The 15,371-nt window shown below is 42.2% G+C and overlaps 1 protein-coding gene and 1 long non-coding RNA gene across 2 annotated transcripts in view; one reads left to right on the top strand and one right to left on the bottom strand.

The window, feature by feature from the left end:
* The window catches only part of LOC133364524 (bifunctional heparan sulfate N-deacetylase/N-sulfotransferase 4), a 228,620-nt gene that overhangs the window by 12,568 nt on the left and 200,681 nt on the right, over nt 1–15,371 (bottom strand). Inside the window, exons 8-10 of the mRNA XM_061585276.1 lie at nt 6,158–6,281; nt 3,202–3,376; nt 1,251–1,421 (exon numbers count right to left, since the gene is read on the bottom strand). Of these exons, the coding sequence (XP_061441260.1) occupies nt 1,251–1,421; nt 3,202–3,376; nt 6,158–6,281 (470 nt within the window). The remainder of the gene's footprint in view (nt 1–1,250; nt 1,422–3,201; nt 3,377–6,157; nt 6,282–15,371) is intronic.
* Nucleotides 1–15,371, top strand: part of LOC133364525 (uncharacterized) — a 167,907-nt gene that overhangs the window by 4,118 nt on the left and 148,418 nt on the right. The gene's annotated exons all lie outside the window — the stretch shown is intronic.

The following is a 15,371-nucleotide window of genomic DNA, read 5'->3' as shown; positions in this document are numbered from 1 at the left end:
AGTTTGTGACATGCCATGCCATGAAATGTGACCAGACAGATACCAGATAGGCCCCCCACCCCATATATGCAATCTTGTTGCAACAAGAGGAGGTTTATCCAACTTCTAGTGGGCCACCGGATATGGTATGTGGGTTGTGTTTGCTTGGTGTTCTCATGTCGCCATGGCTCTGGTTCAGGCATTTCCTGAACACATGAAGGGTTAAACCAGAGATGGCAGCAGGGTCATGAATGTAATCTCTTCCCCCAGTGTCCCCAATATGCCAGCTGCTTTTTAGATCTTTACACAATTAGCATGAAGGTCTGAAGGGGTTCTAAAACTCTGCTTGATTTAACATGCTTAAAAACCTCACTGCAAGTGGGAACTCTAGTTTATCAGAGTTTACAACTGCAGGGAGTTTCTCAGTACACTTAATCAGACATGCATAAAAAAACTCACATTCAGTCCTTCATACTAATAACATGAGGATTTTACAAAGCAGCTTGCATGCTTAAATGCATACTCCTGTTCCCATCTCCAGTATAACCATTCACATGTTCAGGCAAATGCCTGCACATGGTAAACCAGCAAGGCAAAGTGTCATAGCAGGGATGGAGGATGAGCCCAACAATCCATTCAGTCAAGGGATGCAAAGAAGTGATGGCTTCTCACTGATTGGTCCTCTTAGCACTGGATTTGCTGGGATTCTAGGGGGTCCTTGCCTTTCCAAGGCATGTATGCAATACCCTAAAGCAGAGATGAAGAGTGTCTCACCCTCCAGATCTTGATGTACTACAACTCACATAATCCCTGACCACTGGCCATGCTAACTGGGACTGATGGGAGTTCGAGTTCAACACATCTAGAAGTTTCCCACCCCTATCCTAAGGCCAAGTATGTCACACACAAATAATTATGTGTAAAAAGCAGGGCTGGAAAAAACATGTGGAATTTCTAGGCAGCAACATTCCCCCTCCCCAATTCAGCAGTCTTCTAGATGACTGGAAAAAATGTCAAAATGCCTCAGCACAAACCTCCACGTTTCCCCCCAACTTTTTAAAAACTGAGGTTGCTGAAGACACATGAATCTGTATGCTGAAGTACTTTGTCTTTTAAGATAAGCCACAAGATGTATGCTTGAAGTTTATCAATCCATTATTAAACAAGTTACAATATTACAATTCATTATTAAGCATGTTAGAATATTTAATATATTTCCAAGTTATGATGAACGTTTATCACATGGAAATATTTGGCAAGAGGGAAATTACCTGCGAAGTGGAGAAGTGTTTTAGCCATCTTTCTATATGGATAGCATACCAGCCAGGGATCAAACATCTTTTTTGCAGAGCCTTTAGTTCAATGGGTGCCCACTCATCTGAAGTAATCACTTCATAGAAATTGAATTTCAGGGCAGCAGAGTCCTCGTGAGAACGCTGATGCTAATGGAAGGAAACGGAATGTTAGTTAACAAGTCAGGTGGAATGCCTGATGTTTCCCAGTCTTTTCTCCCCAAGTTCCTTTTTTTGTTGATTCACCAGCTGTACCCCACACGTAGAAATATAAATCCAGTTACTGTCATTCATGCTCTGGTAACCTCCAGATTTAACTATTGCAGTGAACTCTAATGGGTCTACCCTTGAAGATGGTTGAGACACTACAGCTGATACAAAATGCTGCAGCTTGCATTTTAATAGGTGAGGGCTGGTGAGAAAATATTTCACCTATTCTGAAATATCTGCATTGGTAACCAGGGCATTGTCAGGGTGATTTTTAAAGCCCTACACTGTCTGGGCCCCAAGTACCTCAGGGAGCACCTTTCCTGCCTCAGGCTTTAAGATTTGTCAGTGTGGCCCTGCTCCATGTTTCATCCTCAAGGGAGGTAAGATCAACAGAGCCTACTGGCTCCGAGATCAGCGGGACAGTGAATCCACTTTGGGTTTTAGTCCAAACTTTCATCTTGGGCAGCTCCTTGAAAATTCGGACTACACCTAGGAGTAGATTCACTGCTATGCCAGGAATTGAGCCTTTCCTGGAGTTATGGAATGTGTTCCCTTGAGAAGTCCATAAGTGTTATTCTCTGGTTTCTTCTTGAAGGCAGGGGAAATTGTTGTTATTCAGTCATGCATATATTTGGGAAATGGTGGGAGATTTTTACCATTGCTTTCATGTCACTTTAAAATGCTGCTGTAAACTTTCTGTTGGATGTATTTTATATATGCATGCTTATTTTCAAACAAACTTGTGAACAGTTTTGCTGAAACACCATTGAGAAATATTGTAAATATATAGAGTCTTCTGCTTCCATGTCTAGTTCCCCCTTCCTGGATTGGAGCAACTGATTCGCCAGCTGTGCTGCAACAGAATCCTTTATTATCAATACTGTGCATAGGCCCCCACAGCACCACCCAGTGCAGGGCTGGAGAACCGTTTTCAGCCTGAAGACTGCATCCCCTTGTAGGGAACCTTCCAAGGGCTTCATGCCAGTGGTTGGCGGGTCTAGAAACAAAAATGCGACTCTTACGTTTGTATATTAGTCTACATTTCAATAATACAAAAATCAGACATTTCTCTTCACACACATCCCTCTACACCCAGGCATGCAAGAGGCATTATGACCGTTCAAGGCCCATTCCAGTAAGGGAAAACACTTGAGGGGGTCACAGAGCAGGGCCAGGGAAGGCTGTAGCCTGGGAAGTGGGCTGTGTGGCTTTGGGAAAGGTCTGAAGGTCAGACAGAGAGGCCTGGAGGCTACTTTTGACCCTCAGGCTTGAGGCCTCTTGCTCTAATAAGGGTATTAGATATGCCATAGGTTGGAGACTGCCATCATGGGAGGGCACAGTAAGTCCACTTCCCATTTTCTGTGGCTCGCTGTGACCAAAGGTCACAGCTGCAGTAGAGCTATAGACTACAACAAAAAGATTCACTTGCCAGAATGGGTGCCTTAACACTAGGTCTACGTGGCTGAGGTCTGATTTGTACTTTACAGCAATAGCACTAGAGCTACTTGCTCATGGCTTCTTCCCACATGTCTTTGATTAGGTGGAATGATGGCAATGTTAGCAGAGAAGAAACCAAGTCACTTGCTTCACTATGTAGCTCTTCCATCTAAAGATTGGATGGTGTGGAATAAGCCAAAAGGAAATGACTCCCATGCTATCAAAGTAATGTGTATGAATTATCACAGACATTAGCTCATTTTCTAAAGTATAAGCACCATACCTGATACCAGGAATATGCTCGGTCTGACGGATCAATGAGAATGGTGATGATTTTTGCCTTGGGAATCAAGGAAAATGCACGTTTGGGAGCATCTTCTGAATGGAAGTAGTTGGCACTTTTCTCAAACAAGATATCGGTGGTGATGTTAGAAGGGGAAGGGAAAAAATTCATATACCTGCAGGTAAAAATATGATGATGGGGATGAGAAAATACATTAAATAAATTCTTCTCCCCACCCTCAAAGAAAGCATTGTAAGTATTGGAAACCCAGAGAGCAGAGCTTGTGTGTGCCAAATAGACTGTGCATAGTTGAAGTCAAATAAATAAATTGGGAAAATTAAAGAACAAATGACACTGGTATAGCACAGTGGGGAGGAGAGCCTGGCTGGGAGTCCAGAGTCTGTTCGTTCAAATCCCTGCTCATGCCTCCTGGGTGTCAAGGGCCAGCTAAAGATCACCCCCACAGTGAGTGGTTCAGGGGTTACGTGCCCTGCCACCTGTGCAGCCGTGGGCAAGCTGCATAGTCTCAAGGAGCCCAGTTGCCTCCCAGCTGGCAGTTGTGTACAAGGAAGGGGCTGGCTTGTGCAGCTGTGGCAAGCTGAGCAGGCCCTAGCCAGCTGGGAAGGACTAGCCTCAGAAGGAGGCAATGGTGAGCCCCCTCTGGTTACCGCTTACCATGAAAATCCTATTCATAGGGTAGCCATAAGTCAGGATCAACTTGAAGGCAGTCCATTTCCATTTTCAAAGAACAAATATAGCCCATGAGCCATCCTCACTGCAGGTGCATCTGTGCATGGCTTAGGGCAGGGGAAGACCAACAGGGTGCCCTCTGGATGTTGTTAGATTCCAACCGTCATCAGCACCAGCCAGCATAGCTAATGGTTAGGGATTATGGGAGTTATAATCTAACAACATCTGGAGGGCACGATGATGGCAGCCTCTGGTTTAGGGTATTTACAACTGCTCAGTGGCGATCTTTCCTCTCTCATCCCTGGCTGACCCTTGGACAGGTACACACATGCATTTCAGTTCATCTGCCATTATATTCATTAGGAGGCCACTTTCCTTTTATGCAACCAGTCACTGTTCTCATCAACAAGGCCCTGATGTACAAGTTATACATACTCTGAAAGAAAAAATGTCTTACCAAATCCTACACTGATTCTCTGCTCTGTGTACAGATTCACCTGTAGGTGAGTGAATCATACCTTTTTGTTTTCAAAATTCACATTTTTTAAAAAAATCTACTTTTTCAGTTGGCATAAAAGTCAATGAAGCTTTTTTGTGGTGATCTATCATTTTGCCATTTTCATGATTTAGGGTGAAACACATCTAGGAGTCCTATTGAACTTGGACTGAATAAGCCTTACTTGAAAGTAGACATGTATAGGATTGCACTGTGCATTTCACACCCTGAAATCCTTTCCCTAGAGGATGAAAATTCTATCATCTAGGTAACAAGTCAAGTCAAGTCAGTTTTATTTAGGCAAGTAACTAGGAGGAAGCTGAATGAACAGTCAGTGATGAGGGTGGTGCCACACACCTACTGCTTACCAGGAGGGAAAGGGGGTGGGGGTGAGATGATGGGGAGTTTGGAATTTTTGAACACATCAATGGGTGTGCTAGATTGGCTCTGCCAATGTGCCCACACAATATAAACCTCCTTGCAGCCTCACCCCTCCCATTCTCCCTCTTGGTAAGTGGCAGAGACTTTATTGCAGAAAGGCCAGGTGTGCAGCACAATTCTTTCTCACCAACCATTCCTGAGAAGTTGTTTCTGCTGTTTTTAGAATCTTTTGACAAACGGTGTGTCATTTATTATTCATATGAGGTTTTGTGGGACTTTATTTTTTTTAAAAAACCCTACTACATCACTCACATTAATTACTGTGGTAGAAAGATGATGAAATGTAAACATAAATATAAATATACTAGGGGCTCCACTCCTCCTTGCTTCACTCACCAACCCTGCCTACCTTCACCAAAGCTCCCCTCCCCCCACAGGTCGCCAAACCTGCCACCCAGCCTCCCACCTGGCCTCTGAGCTGCTGCTGCCTCTGCTACCAGCCTTCCACTCGTGTTGCAGCTGCAGTCACCACTCCTGCCCAGCCTCTCACCTGGCCTCTTCTACAGCCACTGAGGCCAAGGCCGCAGTTACTGTAGCCACTGCGGCCACCCGCATAGCTCACCCCAACCCCGCCATCACGCTGCGACATCTTGCTTTAATGTAGAGAATACCTATTACAATGCCTTTTGGGATGTTACAATAATTTTGTGGAAATTGTATTTTTAAAAAATCATGAAAAGATTTTCACTGTTTATTACACCCCCTTCATGATCACTTTTTTCAAACTGAAAAAGATACATCCTTTTTAGCCTCTTCTCATAGGGAAGAAGTTCATCTCTCACCCCCTCACCCAGTAATTTTAATTGCCTCCTTCTTTTGTCTTCCCTAGCAATACAATACCCTTTTTGACATGGTTCAATCATAACTGAGCAGTGCTTTACATAATTGGATGCTTCATCAGTTAAATAACAGCATTGTGATACTTCCACTTTATTTTAATTCCCTTTCCTGATCATTCCCAACACTGCACTTGCATTTTTCATTGCTCCTGAAAATAAGTTATACAATATCCAGAACAGGCAATTAAAAACAAATTAAAAGAGACAGAAAGGGAATAAAAGTGAAAATCTAACTCCTTCCTCAATTGCAGTTGTTTGTGGGAAACATAAATATTGATACCGTAACGTTACATGAAACAAGAAAAAAAGTGCAACATTTTGGCAAACATCTCATCAGTACAAACTAATTTGTAATTCATTCTCAAAGCACTATGCACTGAAATTTCATCTGGAAATTATGTAGATGTCACAAATGCTCCTATAATTGCTCCTCTGTGGTTTGGCATATGCTAACAGTGGATATTTGTTTTTGTTTTGTTATTCTTCTTACCAGTCAATTCCCTTGTGATAGTTGTTGCCATTAAAGAACTGAACTTCTTCGAAGGTTTTTGGACTAGGGAGATTACTAATGACAGAAGGATGCATAAGGAGAAATAAATAAAGTGCTGTTGTTCCTACAGTGGAGGGGAAAAAAAACAAAAGGCAGGATTATGATAGGAAAAAGTAAAAGATATAAAGCATTTCAACAGTGGTTTTGCAAGAAATATATTCCCAGTTGAAAAAGAACCTAGCAGTGGAAAAATATTAATATTATATAATTTTTATATCAATCCAGGCAAATACTTGTTTAAATAGCTTTTCCCTTAAATTCTGCTCTCTGATGAGTTAATAAGGCCCTTACTGGCTTCAGTGGGAAGTATGTATATATGTTTAAAAGTAGAATTTATCCTGGATCTGAGAACTCTTTTCAGTACAGTCATGATCTACTTTATGGACATGTTCTTTTAATTTTTAGATATCTTTCTGGTTTGATATGTCCCTGTCCATCTGAAATATTAGATGGTTCAACCCTTTGTCCAAAATCACATCTATAAAAGCAAATTCACTTCTAAGAGTTATATTTATCTTTTCTCCTTTATCAAGAGCGCATGGTAGATACCAATAAATCTATATCTTTTTTTATTCTCACCATCCTGTGAGGCAGGCTGAAGTAGCATCCAGGTAATACATGGCTGGAGGTGGATCTGAGTCTTAGGGCTTATCCAAACGGAGCGGGATAATACACGGTTTCCATATTTGGTTTGTCATCTGATAGTCCTCACTTTTCCTTTTAGTTCGCTCTTTCCCAATTAAAAAAAACGCTTGTTTGCACCCGCACATGCAGCGGTAAGACCCCTACATTCTTTTTGCTTTTTCCAAGCTCTGCCTCTAAAATCTCCCCCATCAACCAATTGGTCAGCAAAAAAATTACTTATGCTCCTCTCCCCCTTTGCAGCGAAGCACAATATGGCTGTAAAGGAGTTCTCGCCTTGGAAGGAAACGCCACTGGTTGGTTTCACGCCTGCCTTGTTTGTATTTGCGATATTATGCTTAAATGAATGTATGCTTTTCTACTTTATTGATATTTAAGGAGATACACACGCTGGAAATTGCACTTATTTCTCCAAAAATGCAAGAAACGTGTCACCCCCCCTCCTTCTCCCTTTCCTTCCCACACGGAGAATGAAATTGACAAAGCTTTCCGGAGCAGGGTTGAAACCGACCAGAAGCCCTTTTCTAAGTTTGTATTTGCGATATTACACTTAAATGAATGTATGCTTTTCTACCTTTACTGATATTTAAGGAGATACACACGCTGGCAATTGCACTTATTTCTCCAAAAAAGCAAGAAACGTGTCACCCCCCTTCTCTCTTTCCTTCCCACGGCGAATGAAATTGACAAAGCTTTCTGGAGCAGGCTTGAAACCGACCAGAAGCCCTTTTCTAAGTTTGCATTTGCGATATTACACTTAAACGAATGTATGCTTTTCTGATTTGAAGCAAAACCCCCAGCAAGTACAATGAAATTGACAAAGCTTTCCGGAGGCAGGCTGAAACCGACAATCCCCCCTTTCTCGCTTGCTATGCATTGCAGATCACACCCAGAGTGGCCGCCCAGTTTTCAGGCTGGCAAAAAATAAAATGCATCTGCGCAGTAGTTGCAGACCCCCCCCAACACCCCACCATTGCGATGATTGGTTCAATTTTCCTGGGCTTATTCTCACACATGCGCAAAAGTGCAGATACGTGATTGGCTGGAATGAGGAGAAGGGGCAAGGGGAAACGCCCAAGAACTGCCCATCAGCTGTAAGGTCCGCGGTATTGCATCCTAACTCCTGAAGGCACAGCGGATGATTCCCGATTTTAAAGAGCAAATCGCATTTTTGCCGGTATTGCAAGGAGCGGATTTAACCCGCGAAAATGCATAACAGCGCGAGACGTCATTTGGACGACCGAAAAATAATGAACACACATAGCGGGCATGTCACACATTTTGCAGTCGTCTGGATGAGCCCTTAGAGGCCCTGCCATTTTTAACCTTAAGAGATCCTGCCATATTAAGCAATGGTATATAAATTGTAATTTTTTAAATTAAAAAAAATAATATATTGGGATAAAATCACTAAAATAGATTTGACCTGCTCCCAGTAAATATAGTTAGAACTGAGGTGAAAGGCTGTAATCCTAATCGCACTATACACTATACAATAAGACCACTGAATGCAGTGGGACTTCTTTCTGAATAAGCATTGTGCTGCAAGTCTCCTATGTCCAAATCTAACCAACCAAATTGGTCCCCTAGAAAAGAAACTAGAAGGTGAAATAATATCTAATTTCAGGCATTCTTACAGTAACAGGTTTTAAAAATTAGTCTTATGTAATTAAGTTTAGATAATTTAAAACCTATCTTTTACATTGCCTCCTCTATAGTTGTCAAACAAGGTTAACTGGTAGGAAGTCATGTTTTCTTTAAAAAAAATACGTAATGCAGTGTTCTGTGGGAGGAAACCTGCAATAGCTTAGCACTGATTACTACTTCTTATCAAGAGCGAGAATCCATCAGAGGTTCAACACCACTTACTTTGCACTGTTGGCAAATCATTAACTTTAAAGGATTCAATCTTGAAATCTATAGGTACAGCAGAGCTTGGAAAAGTTACTTTTTTGAACTACAACTCCCATCAGCCTCAGACAGCATGGCCACTGGATTGGGCTGATGGGAGTTGTAGTTCAAAAAAGTAACTTTTCCAAGCTCTGGACTACAGCCACTGCAGATCTATAGCACTGCAGGAAGATTTAAAGCATTGCAGGAAGATAAAAAAATGTTGGGAACTTTCCATACATTATGTTGCAGCAAAGCTGCATTTACAACCAAGCAGGGCTGGCCCTAGGATAAATAGTGCCCTGGAGTGCCTTCAGCGTCCCACCTCATGGTCAGCTTTGCAGGACCACCTAGAGGATTTATGGGGCCTGCTGCAGGTGCAATGTTGGGGCCCCTGCTGCTACCCCTTACAAGAAAACATGCATGTGTGTATACAAAGCTGGGTGCCAGAATTATTCTAATGTAGTCACATATGAGAATTCTCGCCTGCAGCTCCTCCTTGCCCTGGGATCAAGAAGAATTACCGATGTGCTTCATTTTTTCCTCACATGGGGATAAGGGAATAGGGGATCTGGTTGTGCTTCTTCTGAGTACCTCCTCCAAATTCCAACCCCCTTCTGGCAGACCCTTCTTTCCTGAGGCTCAGTCTCACAGTTCTTCTGGATGATGCCTGCTGGTGGCCTTCTCCACTACTCACTCAGGAAGAATTCATCCCTCAAGGCCTGGCCTCACACCACTCCTATGCCTCCTATGCAGGCCTGGAGTTCTTCCTCTGGCAAGGAAGATTCTGCTCTGCTGCAGAATCTCTCTTTAAAGCCTTCCCTTTTCGTTCTCTCCTTACAACAAACTCCGGTGAGCAATGTGGCAAGGTCTGAGCAGGGGCCAATGCAGAGCTTGGAAGATTACTTTTAAAAAGTAATAAATTACAGTTACAATTACTTGGCCCAAAAAAGTAGTAATTGCCGTTACAATTACAATTGCTCTGAAAGTAACTGATTACTTTACTTTTTCTCAAAAGTAATCACTACAATTACATTTCAGTTACTTTTTAAAAAAAACTCCTACAAGGTGCTGGCCTTGGCTGCTGCACATCTAAGAAGCCTAAAACAATATTAAAAATAAACACACACACACAGGGGGTAGTAGAATAAAAAAATTTATCTGTAAGATTAACATAATGGCATAACAGAATCTCACATCCCCCCAAGCAATGAAGATACCCCAACACTTGAAGATTAACATAACGGCATAACAGAATCTCACATCCCCCCAAGCAATGAAGATACCCCAACTCTTGAAATCAAATTTTACACTTGAAATGCTTTTATAATATGTTGCTGTTATGTCTCAAAAGAACAAGATGCTCAAAGAGCATGTCAGACAAGGAATGTCTTTTTACAGTCATTACGTTGCCACCAGTACTGAACAGGCGTTCTACTGCGGCGCTTGAAGGCATGCCTGTGTTGTGCTGCAAAAAACACCGCAGCACACGTGGAAAGCCATGGAGTGATGACACTTCCCTGCTGGGAGACCTCAGGTACCTCACCAGTTCCTCTTCAGCAGTGTCCACTGCTGACTTCTTGCCCTGGGGCAGAAAGTTAAAGAAGTCATCTTCTAAGTCATCTCCTTCCTGGTCTTTATCTGAAGACTGATCACTGTCCTCATTAAGTACACCCATCTTTATTTCAGCTTTCAACAAGGCTTCCATTGTGTATCTAAGAAAGAGAGAGGATATGTTAACACATATATGTTAGGAAACCATCATCTGCTCTTCATTTCCTGATGCTTGTCATGTCCCCTGGTTCAGGGTCCAGCCTGAGCCTGTGGATGATGACATGGAAGGTAGGAAGGTGACCAAGTCACCACACTCATGGGACAGCACAGCAGACCCTTAAAGATTACCTGCAGCTACCCAAGGTTGTGATGAGGAGCCCCAGGAAGAAAAGGCCCAGCCCCTGCCTACACCTTAAGCCCTCTGATGCCTCCCTTGAGACAACATTTCCCTTGGAGTAATCCACCCAAAGGGCTTCCCTAATGTTCTTACTTGTTGGTATGGGTGGCGGCCTGACACGATGCCAGCCAATCTAGTTTGAAGCGAGGGTGTAGGCAGGCTGCCAGAAGAAGCCTCTTGTCCTCCCAGATAGCTGCAAAGCGCTTTCTTAGGGCTTCGCGCACACCTCTCAGCAGCTGAAAACAGTATGTGTACCTCTCAGGTTTGTTTTCCAGTCCTTCTAACTTGCGGTCCAGATTGCAGAGCGTTGGTAGCAAATACCCCATGAACATGCCGTTCTCCCGTTGCAGGATATCTAGGGACTGGGCTAGTGGCTCCATAATCTCTGCGTATTCCTGTACCACTTCAATCTCAGCAGCTGTGATCCTGGACAAGGAGCAGCAGTCCATTATGCCATGCATTTTTAGTGGCACAGTTGACAGGAGTTCATGTAGTTGCTTCAACGCATCAAAGGTGGAATTCCACCTGGTCTTATTCGGCACCTTCAAATACACACCATATTGCGCATGGATATACTCAGCAATCTGGGCTGACTGGTTCTGCTTGGACCACAACTTGCTGCACTTTCCCATCAAGGAACGAAACTGTTTCTTGAAAGGACCAAGAAGACTACTTTTGGAGGAGTCAGAAAGCATGGCCTCTATGTCTTGTGTTGCCACAAGGTTGAGGGTGTGGCTAGCACATCTCTGGTGTGGTGGTAAAACAAAATCCTCTCCTGAGTCTGCAGCTTCTTCCTCTGCCTCAGGTCCTGTGTCCAGGATCTCACAGATAGGCACAAACTCCACCTCAGCCTCCTCCTCCTCCTGGTTATCACCATCATCGTCACTGGTGCCTGCAGCTTCCACTGGTTCTTTGGCCATGAAAACTCTGAATGCTTTCACAAAGTTGGAGCCATTGTCTGTAGTAGTGCACATAACTTTGTTGTGGATTCTGTACTGCACATGTACATCATGCAGTGCTTTTGAAAGGACATCGTATGTATGGCGCCCCTTCAGACGCTTACAAGCCAAGGCCCCGACCTCACATTTCAGGGTAGTTGGGTTGATCCAGTGGGCTGTTACCCCAAAGTAACTCTTCTTGCCATTGGTCCAGCAATCTGCAGTGGTTGCTATATATGCCACAGCACCCATTCGGTTTGCAAGAGTTTCTCTCATGTGGCATGCTCTCTTCTCAATTCTGTCTCTCAGAGTCTTGGCACATATGATGGTGAGATCTTTGGGGAGTCCAATGCGAACCAGATTAATGAATGATGGTTTGTCCACAGTCTGAAGTGGTAATGTCTTCTCTACAATGAAATCAATGATTCTCCTGTCAAGATTGCTCTGGGTGACAGGCTCCCTGCCAGATCCCCACCTCTCAAGGGTTGTCTGCTGCTGCTTCAGCATTTTGGGAGGAGGGTGTGATGTTCATGTATTAGTGTATATATGGTAAGTGCTGTTTGTATAGGAGATATATGGTAAGTGGAATGAAAGAGGAGGGGGGAGTGAATGGGCAGTAGAATGCTGGATGATTGGCTGAGTGTTTAGAATGGCTGAGGGTATAAATGGAAGGATGACAGTTAAATCTGGGTGGACGGTGAACGTGAGTGGGTTGTTTTGGTGGGTTTTTTTTTTTACAATATTTTTTATTCAAATTTTCATAAAACATACAAAACAAAATCATAAAACATTCAAAGACAAAAAACAAAACAAAACAAAAATGATTAAACAAAAAAATAAAATGTTGACTTCCCATTTGTCACAGATCAAATCAGTTATAGGTCTACAATATATAACAATCCTGTCTCTTAAATTATATTATAAAATCACTTTCCTCCAGTAGTTATCTTAATTAATCATCAAATCTCATAAACATTACTTTATTCTTTCCACAAAAAGTCAAAGAGAGGTTTCAATTCTTTAAGAAATATATCTATCAATTTTTCTCCAAATAAACATGTCGATTAATCCATCTCGTTAATAATAATAATAATCTTATTGTCATAACCATAGTCCAAATAAACATATCGATTAATCCATCTCATCAAAATCTGTTAGGTCCAATAATTTCAATAGCCATTATTCCATTATCCCTATTAATTCCATCTTCCATCTTCAATAGTCCTGTTAAGTCCAGTAATTTCAGTGTCCAATCTTCCATTATCAGTATTCCATAATAATCTTGCTGTCATAGCCATAGTCATATAATAAGAGTCTGATGGGAATTTCCTCTATCCCAAATATTTTCTTGCCATCAATTCTGAATAAGTTGCTGAAATATTGTTGTAAAGTCATATCTCTGTTCTTCTTTTTTACAAAATGCACTGGCTCATCTCTTGAGAGTTTTTCCATTGTCACATGGCTGCAGTTAATTCCATAGATTTTCTCTATATCAAGCTCCATCACGTCATTCCAGTCCAGAAGATTATCCAAGCCATTGATAACTTTATCTCTAATATCTTCATTAATTTCTTCAGAGATAACGTTAAATTCCAAACAGTAGATTTTATTTCTAATATCCATAAACTCCAGATCTTTTTCCAATTCCACATTTGTTCCAATCTCCAGGGCTTGTATCTTCCCTTTATTTTTTCTTTTCTCATCTCTGATCTCATTTTCCTCTCTCACAGGATCCCCTATTTCTTTAAGCTCCTGCGTCATTTTGCTCAGTTCAATTTTCAGCTCCTTACTGCCCTGTCGCAGGGTTTGTTTCGTTATCTCAATCTCATCCATTATTTTCTGAAACATAGTTACTTCCAGATTCTCAGCCACTTTCTTGATTGCCATTTTTAAAACCACGAAAACAAAACAAAACAAAAATAAAGAAGAACCACTTCTTATTTCAGCAACAATTGGGTTAATATTCCAGGCTTGATGACATCACAGTATAAACAGAGCAGCCTGCCTTATCTCTCTATGTTCAAGAATACAAAACAAATTTAGTTCCCAGCATCAAAACAGTTAGTGGCGTCGTGAAGAAGCAGATTCGTCAAAATAAAATAGACCAAAAAGAGAATAGTCCCAGACAATATAATGTTCCTCGGAATAGAAATCCCTCTTCTGTTTATATCTTTAGAATGCACTTCCAGGACAGCTTTTTGCAATAGAAACAGAGATAAGCTGTTAATTTCGTGAATAACAGAGAAGAGTTATAGCTCACCCAGAAGTTCTTTAAAGCTGATTCATTTGACAAATCTCTTTTTGCTGCAACAATTTAAACCAAGTAAAAAAAATAATAGAAAGAAGGGTGCTTGCCTGTTAGTCTGTTTTCTCTTTGAAGAAAAGATAAACGTATCGCATTAATCAGATAGAGCTTGTTCGGAAGTCCGTCTGGCATTGCTGGCTGGACCTTTTCTCATAAATTAATGAAATCCAGTCCTCCCAACAAAAACAGGCTTTTGAGGTTGATCTCTACGTTTCTCCCTGCCCGGGAGAAATTTCATCAGTCAAAATAAAAAATGTTCTGACTGATTTATATCTGAATAAGCTTCTTTTGAGGCGGGAGCCCATCTCAAAAGCAGGCACAAGCGAAGTCACCCTTCCCGGAAGTCCTGTTTTGGTGGGTTTTTGAGAGGAGATTGGGTGGAGAGTTGGTGGATGTGAGGAGAGTGTGGAGTTCAAATTAATTCTAAGACCAGTACCTCAGGAATAGATGAAACCATATGCTTAAGTGCCTTTATAAAGTAATCTTGTTATCTCTGTTATTTAATAAATATATTTGGTTTACCAAAGGCCTGATCCTTGGCTGGGGTTCCACAGACCAGAAGGGAGGGTAAGGTAAATACCAGGGCTGAAGGGTAACAAATGGTGGCAGCGGTGAAGAGAATAACACCACAAGTATTCAGAGCAAACCAGGATTATCTGCATTGATACAAAGGGATTGGGACAGCTTAAGCACGCAGTCACAGAGGTAACCTGATAGAGAGACTCAGGCAGAGTCTCTGGGAATACAGGTTATAGGACGGGACTGGTGGTGCTGCCTAGCAGGGGGATCTGGTGAGGTCTATGCTAGAGCGGGGAGAGAAACCATAAAAAAGGACAGTCCGGACTGGTGGAGTCCCTGGTGGTGCCTAGTGACAGGCAGTAACCACGAGCAGGTAGGAACCTGACAGGGAGAGCCAGGGAAGGGCGTCACATGTGGTGGCAGTAGCGGTGGGATACGAACAAAGGAGACTACGTCATAGGTGTTGGCTGTAGCAGTGGTACAAATACTAGAGAATCCCTAACAGTGGTGTGGCAAACAGAAATAACAAAACAAGATTACTTGTGAGAGTGACTGGCAAAGAGTGTGTGGCAAAGAGTGAGTGAACTCAAACACCATGGCTGAATATATAAAAATGAAAAGAGAGGAGCTGGTGGAGAAGTGCATAACATTCAATTTACCTCACGAGGGTAAAGGGGTAGATGAATTGAGGGTAGCACTTATAGGATTTGCAACTGCCCAGCAAAAACAACCTGTCAGGGAAGAGACCCCAGAAGGATACTTAAGCAATCCCGCTTATATAGAGTATTTGAGAGAGAAGTTAAGATGGGAGGCTGAGGAAAAAGACAAACAGCGAGAGTTAGAAACTGAGAAGTTGAGGATGGAAACTGAGAGATTGAGGTTGGAAGCTGATGGGAAAGATAAACAGCG

Source organism: Rhineura floridana, chromosome 9 (genome assembly GCF_030035675.1).
Source record: "Rhineura floridana isolate rRhiFlo1 chromosome 9, rRhiFlo1.hap2, whole genome shotgun sequence".
Lineage (NCBI taxonomy): Eukaryota > Metazoa > Chordata > Lepidosauria > Squamata > Rhineuridae > Rhineura > Rhineura floridana.
This window is presented reverse-complemented; position numbering and strand designations above follow the sequence as displayed.